General features: G+C 41.8%; 1 protein-coding gene across 2 annotated transcripts in view; it reads left to right on the top strand.

Annotated features, from left to right (window-relative positions):
* syk (spleen tyrosine kinase) overlaps nt 1-13356 on the top strand; it is a 36717-nt gene continuing 23361 nt past the window's right edge. For both annotated transcript variants that reach the window (XM_063210553.1, XM_063210554.1), the window contains exons 1-3: nt 1-305; nt 4871-5111; nt 6726-6962. In XM_063210553.1, the coding sequence (XP_063066623.1) occupies nt 4947-5111; nt 6726-6962 (402 nt within the window). In that variant the 5' untranslated portion in view covers nt 1-305; nt 4871-4946. The remainder of the gene's footprint in view (nt 306-4870; nt 5112-6725; nt 6963-13356) is intronic.

Raw genomic sequence — 13356 nt, 5'->3', positions numbered from 1 at the left:
TGAAGTGATCGCTTGAACACCACGGACAGATGCATAGTATATCCAACAAAGATCTTCAATTATTTAGTTGGTATTTTGCACAATATTTACATACTTTTAAACGGAAACATTCCTATTTTTCTCGTTGGTCACTCTGATGCTGTGAGACTTGCCTTAAGAGAGTCAGCATAGTGGCACATCCTTTTTGTTTGAAATATCCAGAGACTTGACCACAGCGTTTCCTGTTGCGCTCGCAGTTGAAGATGGTAGCTTCTGCGCAGGGCCATACCGTAGGGTGAAGTAGCACTGTAGCCGTTCTACTGTGGGTAAGACTACACATTTCTTTTTTATGCTTTTCATAGTTATTGGAAATAATGATTATGTGCCGTGCTTGCCTGCATATGCATTATTCTAGTTATAGTAAATCTTTAATAGTTTTGAAATATTTATTTAACTATGAAAAGATATATTCCATATATGGGTGGTGTAATTTTATAATTCAAAATTATGACAGTTTTGTTGAGTTTTACATTTTTTGAGGTAGTGAAGTTGTAGCTGAGGACTTTGAATATTGATTGGATTTGGAATAAATGTGAAAGATGACGTGTGTGTGCAGTGAACGCGTTAAGCTCTTTGCAAAACTCACAGTGGCCTGCACAATCAGGAGTTACGTAACTGAAGGTATAACTGTGTGTTAATACGTAAACATTGCCCGTAAATTTGTAATGATACTAAATAAAAAAGTACTAAATAAAATTCTTAAAATTCTTAAAAAGAATTTAAAAAAAAAAATTGGACGGGGGAGGGGGTTACCATCAGTCACTTAGATTTGCACAAGTCACTATAGGGCTATTCTTTTCTAGAATGTTGGTCAGTTTATTATAGATAGATTCATCATTGTCCAAGAACAATTTTTCCATCAAAATATACATAGGCCTATTTAAATTTGTCATGATTATCTGTCATTAGACATTTTATTTACCAGTAATATTATTTATAATAAATAATGAATAATAATTCATGTCATTAAATATTAGCAATGATATCCTTATTATACCCACAATATCCAGTTGTGTTTTGCATTTTAATTTGTGATACATTTGAAGCCTGAAGTCTCAGAGAACAATCACATCACAGAAGCATATCATGTACGCAAATTGTAGTGTACAAAGATATGGCTTCTGTTTTTTTTCTCTCTCGGTTCTGACAGAAAGAGCACAAGACATTGGTTACATTAGTTACATACCGGAAATACACATAAAGTCCAAAATTCTATAATCCTATAGTTTTGGCCTCACATGTGATCTTGGTTACCATAACGATGACCTTTCTTACAAGTACGTCTGGCCTCGTTTTATGTCAACTTCTGTGGCTCTTTTTTCGCCAATGTCATTCACCATATGTATATTTAGATCAATGTTTCTTCCTCTCTTGCCACTGCGTTTTGAAGCAAGACTGAAGTGAGAGGCCAGAAAGTGTTGTTGTCCTAAAACTGTGCGTACTGTACATGCAGCACTGCACTGGCGGATGTATTTAGTGCTCTGTCTTCCTTTTTTCTTTTTTCTCATTTCTGCTTGAAAGTGATGTGTCTAAGACATTGGTGCCAGAAGAAGTGTTCTCACATATGTCTGGTGTGTTTCCAAAACAACCCCCCCCTCATATCAGAACCTGTTTCAAGTATTGCCATTTTGACATAACAGTGGTTACAATATCATCTTGTATGCTTTCTATGAGCACCGTCTTCATAAGGTGTTAAAAACATATTCATAAAGGGCTATAATGCATTCAGAAATGCATACTGTAATAATGGTTATAACGGTTGACACAAGCATTCTTAACTAGTTGCACATCGGTATGACTACAAGGCATTATTCGTAATCTTATCATTATAATAGTACCCAAACCTTTGCGAAGCATTATAAAGGTTTACAAATGCATTATAGCCCTTTATGAATGAGTTTATAAGGCCTTACGAAGAGGCAGTTCATTGGAAGTGTTACCTCATGGTAAGTATTAATACTGTCCTTTTTTATTTTTAGTACACAACTATAACTAGTTTTTCAGATACAGATAGTTAGCAACTATGGTTTTGAGAAATGCACCCCTAGTTTGCCTGAAAGAATACTAATTCCCATTCCTACAACTCTCATCATCTAGCCTTGGAGTTCACATGCTGCTCACATTGAGCTCAATTGGATCAGAAGAATGGCATGGAAACGGTTGAAGCTGAAAACTTCAAATGTCAACACAGAACGGGGAGAGAGCGCAAGGCATACTGTTAGAGAAATAAATCCACTAAGATCCACTATGTTGACACCAGATGTGAAACCAGCTTCCCATCAATCTTTAAATAATACAGAGTGTTTAGCTCAGCCTCACCTATAAGAAAATGAATAGAGGGTTCCCAGACTATCTCACTTGGGATACAATCTGGCAATAACCAGGCTACAAATCACTCCCTTTTTTCTTATTTTCCAACTGCCATTTGTCGGCGTCATGGAACACTATTTTTACGCAAACAACATCCTCAAGGAGATATTTTGGACAGAGATGTTAGTTTCACTACCTAGCTCCCCCCTGAAATGGAAAAAGTGTGTCTGTTTGTCGAGGGAAACCAAATCTGCTGTTCTCTGCAGTAAGTCCACCTCTACGTAACAAGAGTCTGATTCATTTGTGCTTGTGACAGCAGCATAAAATACATGTGTACGACAGCTGTTTGTCAGTTTGTCCATCATCCACCGACCTAACTAACTGACATTTGGAAAAGAGGATAATGTAAGGTGCAGAGATATCCAAGTTCAATAATTTTTAGAAAGTGAAGGCGTGCTTTTTGCCTCTTAAATTTTCACATGGCTTCTGATCCTGCATGGAAATAATTTTACACTAAATGTAGTGCTTTTTCAACCTTAAAGGTACACTGTGCAATAAATGGTCAAAAAAGGTACTGCAACTGTACAGCTTATTGAAACTGGGCTGCCTATTGCCAGATTTGATCTTTTCATGAAAGTTTACTAAGTAATAAACTAATATTTTCTAGTCTGGCCCAAGTACAGTCCTTTTTGCAGCTAAAAATGTCTATTTCTGGAAATTCAAAATGGCGGACCATGGAGAAGATCCCCCTTTTCATGTATGAAAAGTGCAATTTTTCCAGTCATAATGAATACTTAAAATTTGATGGTGGTGGTAAGTATTCATGAAAAAGGTAACATTAGTGAATGGGTAGCATGAATTCTGGAAATAAACAACTAAAAATCTCGCACAGTGTACTTTTAAATGAAACAGTTTGCTAAACCAAAGAGCATGATGAAGCATTTTTAAAGTATTCATTATGTATTCATTATGACTGGGAAAATTGCAAGGTTGATCTTCCCCATTTTCATTACCAGCAATAAACATCTTTGGCTGGAAAACTCATTGTACTTTGGTCACAGTAGTGCATATTAGTTTATTACTTAGAACATATTCAAGAAAAGATCAAATGTGTGAATGGGCAATGGACATACAGGTAGGCCTACATTTCGAAAAAATTTAATTCCCTAAAATTGCATGTTCTGCCTTTAAAGACACAAAGAAGTAGCACAGTGGTAAAGATAGTAGTTGGATCCCAACACGGCCTGATCCAAACTAAATGTGGCAACATACAGGTATGCATCATATACAGTACCTATGACATATGTACGGGATGCGCATAGACCAGGGGTCATCAACGTTGTGCCCGTGGGCGCCAGGTAGCCCTCCAGGAGCTTCTGAGGTGCCCACCAAGGATGTTAATAAACAGTGACGACTACCAGATTTTAGTCACAGTAAATGCTTTTCTTGATTTAAATATGAGATTATTTATTCTTTACAACCTATAAACAAATTATCATTCAACAATAGTGTGACTTGAGAATGATGCCAAGACATCTGTAGAGGATTTTGAACAAGAGTAGCCCTCGTTAGCCCTCAGACCTAGAAAGGTTGGGGACCCCTGGCATAGACATATGTAAATAGATACAGGCAAGTCAGAGGCTGTCTTTCTAGCTGCGTTTAGTGATCAACTAGCTGTAGTGCTTCTTTTTTTGCTCATATATGGCTGGCCTAGAAATAGCAGAGAGACATGCGAAAGCAAAACCACATTTTGATGACTGCTGTGCTGCGTGCAGACTCCTCGCCGCTTCTTCTTCATGGTCAAAAAATTGCCCACTGAAAGTGTTTTTTGGTGATTTCTCTGTTGCAATACCCTCAATTTTCAGTTTTTTTTCTTTTTTTAACGCACACAGAAATGATTTAATCTGATATGATCCTTAAATATATATATTCTAAAAACGTAGAATTTGTATTATACACATATGGTGGGGATCGTACGGTAGAGTAAAGGGTTCTTACAGGGCCTTTTGGTTTGGCTTTGGCATTCAGAAGGCTGGCAGCAAGCCGACGTCATCAGCTGCTCCTGCGGGGTTCCTATAGATTCACGTGGTCTCTAAATAAAACATTTTGACATGACTATTTTCCCAAGAGGACTAGAGGACTACTGTAGCGGTAGTCTGGTTCTCAGAGGTGGAGTGGAGATGCAGCACGTGGCGTTCCACTGCACTGCAAGTCTCTCTCTCCCTCTCCCTCTCTCTCTCTCTCTCTCTTTCTCTCTCCCTCTCCCTCTCTCTCTCCCTCTCTCTCTCTCTCTCTCTCTCTCTCTCTCTCTATCTCTCTCCCTGCAAGAAAATTCTTCTATTGTGAAGCCACCAAAAGCCCAGTTTCTCACTTGAATTGTGTGTGTGTGTGTGTGTGTGTGTGTGTGTGTGTGTGTGTGTGTGTGTGTGTGTGTGTGTGTGTGTGTGTGTGTGTGTGTGTGTGCGTGCGTGCGTGCGTGCGTGCGTGCGTGCGTGCATGCGTGCGCTTCTTTCACACACAGGGGGCCAGTGAATGATCCAGTGCGCGGTGGCAGCTTGAGACAGCGTAAGGGGAGTGCTGCGTCGCAGGTGGCCATCATGGCGGACAAGGTGAAGAAGCTGCCCTACTTCTACGGCAACATCACGCGCGAGGATGCCGAAGGCTACCTGAAGCAGGGCGGCATGAGCGACGGACTCTACCTGATGCGACAGAGCCGCAACTACCTGGGTGGATTCGCACTCTCCGTGGCCTATGGGCGACAGGTCAGGATTTTGTTGTGTATTGTAAATTTAATTCTTTTTTTTTTTTTTTTTTTACAAAAGTTGCTTTACAAAATAATGTTGTGGCTTGATGACAGTCACCTTCCATATTGTCTTGAGACATATTTTGTGATGTAAATATAATTTCTAAAGCTGGATAAAAACTATATATTCATTTTTTGAATGATTTCAGATCATAGATCATCTGAACTTGTGTAGCTGAGCCTTTTCAGTCACACCTGTGATACTAGCAGAGTTCGATAAAGTTGAAGAAGAAGTAAAGGAAAAGTAGAAACCCCTCTACACAGTAAAAATACAGTGTTAATTCAGAGTCTATATAACATTTTCTAAAGTCTATTCGGACCCAGAGTACTCTGTAAGTGTTGAATTAACACTGCATTTTTTTACTGTGTATGTGCAGTGGAATAACTGGTGTAACAACTATGTAATATATTATGTACAAGTACTAAGTTATATACAGGGGTGCACATAACTGGTACGCAGGTGCGCATGCGCACCAAAAATTAGCAATGCGTACTGCCACCTCGGTCACTACAGCGCACTTGCGTACTGACTATCTCACCAGACTGTTGATGTTGGTGAATGGTCAAACATGTCCAAAAAGACACAGACAACAGTAGCCTAATCAGTTTCTTTGGAGTTTCGTCAACAGCAAAGAAAATTGAGTCATAGATTTAAAAAACAAAACTTTCCGAGAAGTGGCTCCAAGTGCCGTGGCTTGAGGCTAATGATGAGCGGACAGAAATGTAATGCCATGAAATGCTCGTTCCGTATGTGGTAGTAAAACCATATATGCGTTCTGTGTTGAACAGGTAAGGGACGCGATGTGTCCCGTTTTCTCATGAATGCCTAAAAATAGACATGTCGCTCTGTCACTCGCATATCAACTGTATTTCTAACGACAGTCAGCGCGAGCGCGACCGAGTTGAGCTCCTGGCTCTCTCCTCCTCCCTCCATCATTATGGAATTGTGCCGTCTGTTAACTCCCAGAATGGACGGGCACCCCCGTCATTCTAATTGGCAACTCCGATGCATAGAAGTTAAAAACTGAAAGCATGCATCTATGCGCGTGGCTTCTTAAATGCACGCAGTTCCCGGCCAGCTCCACTTCTTAATTTCGTCAGCTTCCTCCCACTATATTCCAAACGGACACCGCATACAAGTTTATTCCCTCTCTTTGCTCAGTTAGCTGGCATGATGGCGAAATCGGCAAAAACTGATGAAATCCAGACAATAATCACTTAACTTGAATATGACCTGTTGACCATTTGTAGGCTAATTAAGATTTAAAGAATACCAAACTAACAACAAATTTGATTAGGCTACCTTGCACCAGTTGCATTAGCCTTCAAACAACATGTGTCAACGTTCGTGGTGATGTTTTATTCTTCAACACTGCAGACAGTAGACTTTTTTTTTTTTTTTTACCGCGGATGAGGTGCGTACCAAAACATATTTGCTGGTGCGCATATGAGTAACGGCCTAAAAAAAGTTATGTGCACCCCTGGTTATATACCTCTGGATACTGGCTATCACCCCTCTCCACCCCTGCTATCCAACTCCACTAACAAACGCTCTATGGTGAAACGTTGCTAGGTGTACCACTACACCATCGAGAGGGAGTTGAACGACACCTACGCCATCGCGGGCGGCAAGTCACACCGCAACCCGGTGGACGTGATCGACTACCATGCGCAGGAGGCGGACGGCCTTATCTGCCTGCTGAGGAAGCCCATGAACAGGCCCAAGGGCATGGAGCCCAAGGTGGGCGCCTTCGAGGACCTCAAGGAGGAGCTCATCAGGCAGTACGTCAAGCAGACCTGGAGCCTCGCGGTAAGCACTGTAGTCACACACACACACACACACACACACACACACACACACACACACACACACACACACACACACACACACACACACTACGTACATTACCCTACACTGTGTACTTACACTAAAATACAGTATTTGAAGCAGACCTGGGTGCTAAGTAGCATGCACACTGCATAGGCTATACAGACCTGCAGACCTGTACATGCAGACAGAACCTGACCAGGTCTGCTGACAACTTTGGCCGAGCCCAGGACAAAGTCATCTGAAGGCGTCCCCCCACCCAATACATACAAAGTAATGGGGTCCCATTTCGGGCTGCCCACTCTCCCTGGACTCAGGACAACCATGGGTGCCGCCAGGGGGGGAAAGATGTTACAAATTCTAAGGGCCCAAGCACTGACAAGGGCCCTTAAGAGGGCCCAAAAGCACTAATTCAAAATTCAAATCTTTCATGGGGCCCAAAATTTCTGGTGGCACCCCTGAGGACAACTGACCCTTTTGTCTCCCGTCGACATCACTGCACAGGCTACATACACTCTGATACATGAAGCAGACTTGGCGCACTATGTACATAGGATAGTTACATGCCGACCTGGAGCCTGACGCATGCACACCACATACAGGTAGTGCATGTTACTTACTTTCTGTACTGTAGATACTGAACCTGACGGTAAGCAGCATGCTTACACATAACCTGATTTACGTAAGAGTCTTATGACTGAAAAACCATGTCAAAATGGTCCACAAATTGCATGCCTGTATCTTAAGTTATGATGACAATAAGGGTCCAAACAGTTCAGTTGTCCTGGGTCCAGGAAGAGGTAGAGCCCGAAATTGGACACCCATTATCATTGTACATATGTGTTGAGAAGGGGGCCATTTCAGATCTTCTCACTGGCCCGACCAACAAGCATGTCCTACATTTATTTGCACTTGCACTGTTCAGAATAAAGATAACATTTTCAAAATGTGAAATACTACCAACTGTGCTATTCTTGAAATTACAATTTGGTAGTGTACCGTAGATACAATGAACGTACATATTTTCAACCTTGAAGTTCGACAACTTATTTTTTGTGCGGTGTATCAATGATGCATGTTGCAGGACTGAGACCCTGAGCTTTCAGTGTGTCTGTGGTCCAGGTTTGTGTAGGCAGATAGGCCCTGTAAAGTGTGGTGTGTGTCGTCTGTGCTTTTGACATCAGCACAACTCTTTGATTTGACTTGCGAGAAGGTTTGTGGCAATGAGTCTCACGGACTGAAACATACAGTTCTAGCCCCATTCTAGTAAACACCATGACCATAACAGTAGGCCCACCAAAAAAACAGCGAGGTGTCTTATTCACACCTACACTTAACAAACAATACTTTACGCCTACACACTAGCAAGCTGCAGGCAGTGTTGCCAGATTGGGCTGTTTCCCGCCCAATTGAGCTGCTTGGGATGGTCGCCTGCAGGTACAATGTGTATAAATGGCATTTGGGTGGGTTTTTCTGCAAATTTATGGACATAGAAATCAACTGAATCTGTGCAAATCGGGCGGGATTTAGTGCTTCTAGGCGGGTTTTGAGCATTTTTTGGGCTAGAAATAAGCAGTCTCATCTGGCAACCCTGGCTGCAGGAGGCAGAGTGCTGGGGACCTGGGCATACTATGAAGACAGGGCCTTTTCAAGGCATTTGGGGCATTTTCTGGAAATAAATTACTATATTACACAGTGCAGCTTTAAAGAGTTACGCATATTAACACCCCATTTTCTTTTTTTTTTACCGTGGTACTGGCTCTGTGGAAGAGCCGACGTGCTTTTCTGTGACCTGCTTCCATTCATGCCATTGCATGAGGCGTGTTATCGATTGACGATATTGCTCCACCACTGAAAAGGTTTCCTTTGGAGACAAGCAAGTTTTACTTGGTGCCAGGTGTGAACCAATGGTTTTTCTCTGATTGATATGTATTGTGAGTTTGCTTGATGATTATAAATTCAGTTCAAGTGCTGGCAGTGGCACGGTTTTCTGGCGGTCTGAAATGCCTTTTACACAAAAAAGCAGCCTACTGCACTTTAAGGACTTCTGCAGAGCATTAGCCTATTGGCTGGCCTGCTTGTAGTGAATAATACATATTCACCTCATTTACTATCTTCTCATCTGTTACAGCAAGAAAAAACCCCCACTCTTTCGTATTTCAGGGTTCCTTTGCATCCGGTTGTGCTCGCTTTAAGATTTAAGATAAAGTGATGTGTTTCTTGATTTTAAAATAAGTATGTGTGCCTTTTTATTTCTGGCAGTACATGTGCTGCTTATGGATGTTGGTGGTATTGACACGGATGAAGGCTCTTGTAGCTGAAATGTCTGTCTGACCCTTGCAACGAGACCCCTCAAATGACACAGATGAAGGTTCTTGCAGGCGAAACGTCTGTCTGACTCCTGCAATAACTGAATGAAATAAAAAAGAAGAATCTGAGTGTAACGGACCCCCTTGAAAATGAGATGATAAAATTGAAGTTGAAATATATTATCTGCACTGTTGGTGGTATTGCAATAGGTGTAAAGACCTTCTAGTTAAAAACACACTTGTAGTGCTTGCTTGCTGATTTCAGATATATTGGATGTGTTTCTTGATTTTGAGGTAGGTTGCAGTGTGGTTTTTAATGTCTGGTAGTAAATGTGCTGCTTATGGTTGTTGGGGTTATTGCAAAAGGCATAGAGCTTCTAGTTTAAAAACACTTTGAGTTGTGTCACCCCAGTGATGAATTAGGAAGGAGGATGATGCAAACATACTAGTAAGCTGGAAATTAAACAACTCTGGGAACGAGCGAACAGGGTATGCACTAGAAATAGGACAAAATGCGTATTGACTTTTGTTATTGTGGGCCCATTTATGGCCCATTCCAGCAATAACAGAACTTTTGATTGCTCTACTTTTTTGTCAACGGCAAATTCATTGTAATCCATTTGTACGCTGTGAAACATTGCAAGCCAGTTAAACGTAAAAAGGTCAGTTATCCTGCTGCCTTTAGTTTGTAAGTTAACTCGACTCGAGGCGTAACTTAACAGTGTAGCGTGACTGTAAGGCAGGGGTGCCCAATCTTTTTATAACCAAGATCTACTTTTGAAGTTGATGGCATGCCGAGATCTACCAAGTCAAAAACAATGGCCGGGCAAAAACGAGTAACAGGGAACCCCAATTGCAGTTCAAATTCAAGGTTTTTTTAATTATTTGCACAGGTGGAGAATGAGCAGTAAATACAATAACAAACGAGGAAATGATCAATGTGTCAAATAATGGGTTGTCAAAACAGAACTTAACAATCTCACAACTTATCTCTCTCTCTCTCACACACACACACACACACACACACACACACACACACACACACACACACACACACACACACACACACACACACACACACACACACATACACACACACATACACACACACACATCAGACACACCAACACTACAGAAAATAGCAGTCAAGAACTCCAGAACTCCAAATCTAAATAAAACACCAAGCAAGCTTAATGCAACATATCAACACACACACACACACACACACACACACACAAACAACACACACACACACACACACACACACACACACAAACAACACACACAGTAAGTCCAGCCAAGCCAGTCCAATGCACGCACACACCCCAAAACTCAAGCCAGCAGACAACACACCACACACACACACACACACCCCAAAACTCAAGCCAGCAGACAACACACCACACACACACACACACACACACACACACACACACACACACACACACACACACACACACACACACACACACACACACACTAGTAGAGATAACTTCAAAGCAGGAAGAGGAGAGGGGAAGTCCAGTATTTCAGAATGATAAACTTCACAGGGCATTGGCACTGGCAGAGAAACCGACAGATTGATTCAAATTCAACTGGAAAATAGATACAAAAAAAAAAGTACAAACTATATGGATTTGACGATGTAACACACTCTTCAAAGTACAATAGATGAACAGGACTATACCAAATCAAGATAATAATAATAATAATAATAATAATAATAATAATAATAATAATAATAATAATAAAAACACTTCTCTACCTTAGTGGGACTTCTGGCACTGGGAGGAGTCAGCTAGCCTCTCGTAATCCGGACAGTATGAGCTGAGCGCCAGTCTTAGGCAGGCCGCAAGGTGGTCATCAGTCAATGTCGTTCTGTACTACGACTTGATGATTTTCATGCATGAAAAGGCAGACTCACACAAATATGTTGATCCAAAAAGGGAAGTCATATTCAGTGCAAATTGTCTGAGGCTTGGATACTTCTCTTCCAGCAACAGGTTAAAAAATTCGCCACTTGTGCCAGGCGTTGCTCTTGCTTTTAGTTCAATGTCATTTTGAAGAGTGATAACTTCGTTTTCCACAGCACTGTCGTCCAGGCTGAAGAGTGTGGCTATTGTGTTGGCAATGCAGTCCACATCAACATTTGCGAATGGAAAGCTCAGAAACTGAGCTACGGGCTCAATGGAAGCAAAGTCGGCAAAACGGCGCTCAAACTCCGATAGAATGCTTTGAATTTGTTGCGCATAAGCATCTGACAGCTCCACACTTTCTTTGCCCTGACGGCGGAGCTCTGCTTCCATGTGTGGGAAATTCCTAAGGTCGCGCTGTTGCAACCTGCTTAACAGCAGACCCAACTTTGCTTTGAAGGTGTTCACTGAGCTTATCATGTTTGCGATGTGTTTCCCTTTGCCCTGTAGCTCGATATTCAAATCATTGATCTTATTTGTGACATCTGTGAGAAAAGCCAAATCAGTGAGCCACTGCGCGTCTTCCAGCTGTGCATAGGCAGCAGCGTGGGTTGACTGTTTCAGGAAGTCTTTAATCTCGGGCAAAAGTTCCAAAAATCTTTCGAGGAATCGGCCACAGCTCAGCCACCTGACGTTGGTGTGCAGCAGCAGATCAGTGTGGTCTGCACCTGCCTACTCGAGCTAGGCACGGAATTAACACCTCTGTAAACACCTGGCCCGAACAGAGGAAGCGATCTTCATCGCAACGTCCATGACATCCTTCATATTTAGAATCTTGCCGCACAGCTGTAGTTGATGAATGATGCAGTGGTAGCTCAAAAAATCCGGGAAAGATTCCGATACCTTGCACAGAGCAACGAACCCAGCAGTGCGCCCAACCATAGATGGAGCCCCATCAGTGGTTATGGATGTCAGTTTGAAAAGAGGTAGATGTGACTTGGTGACGAACTCCATAAACGTGTCAAAAATATCTGATCCTCGTGTGTGCCCTTTCAGCGGCAAAATGGTGAGTAGCTCTTCTTTTGCCGACATGTCATCAAAAACCATGCGAATGAACACACATTACTGCGCCACATCCACAGCATCAGTCGACTCATCGAATTGCAAATAAAAACAAAGGCAGGTATCAATGTCATTTCTTAGCTGCTGTTCTATGTCCAGTGACATGGTCTCGCACCGCCGTGTAATGGTGTTCCTGGATAGCTGCATATCTTGAATAGACGACATGATCTCCTTCTTGTTTTTGAAGTCAGCAAAAAGTGTGCCTGCTGCCTCCACAAATGCTTCTTTGAAAACTTCGCCATCTTTAAAACATTTCTTCCGCTTTGCCAGAACTCTACTGACACGGTAAGACGCTACCGTTGCAGCTTTGCTCTTGTTGACAGGTCTCGTAAACACTGCTTGCTTTGCGGCTAGCTGTCTCTTCAGTTCAGTTACCTTCTCGGTCCGTAGGGCTGATTTCGCCGGGAAGTCACTAGCATACTTTTCGTGAAGTCTGTGAAAATGTCGCTCCAAATTCCCCTTCTTCGGAATGGACACAGCAGTATTGCAGATCAGACACACCGACTTTGAATTCGAAAAAGTAAAAAAGTAATCCTCTTCCCACTCGGAATGAAAGTGATAATTTTTTGATTTTTGTGCTTCCGCCATTACAGCTGCTTCGTCGCTGCTCTTCGCGCTTTAAGAGTCCCTGGTTACTACCTAGCAACAGTGCCAAACCATGCCCAGCATGCGTCAAAAAAGGTTGCCTGCATTTATTTGTGATTTGTATTGTAATATTATGGAAATATACATTGACCTCTTATGAACATAGATTTTATTAGTGTTTTTTTAGACATATATATATATATTATTTTATGCCTATTTTACTATTTTTTGTCATATCCATAAATTGGCCTAATAACTACATTGTAAACCTAAAACTTCTCGCGATCGACCGGTCGATCGCGATCGACTGGTTGGGCACCCCTGCTGTAAGGACTGTAATTTTAAAGGCAATGAAATATGCTTTATTATCAATTTGTGGATGTAAAAAGTTTTGTCAAATTAAGTCTGATTTCTACGTATATAGCTTGTACAAGGACATTGAAATTG

The sequence above is a fragment of the Engraulis encrasicolus genome, chromosome 11 (genome assembly GCF_034702125.1).
Source record: "Engraulis encrasicolus isolate BLACKSEA-1 chromosome 11, IST_EnEncr_1.0, whole genome shotgun sequence".
Lineage (NCBI taxonomy): Eukaryota > Metazoa > Chordata > Actinopteri > Clupeiformes > Engraulidae > Engraulis > Engraulis encrasicolus.
The sequence above is the reverse complement of the archived record's forward strand: the minus strand, read 5'-3'. Positions and strand labels throughout refer to the sequence as shown.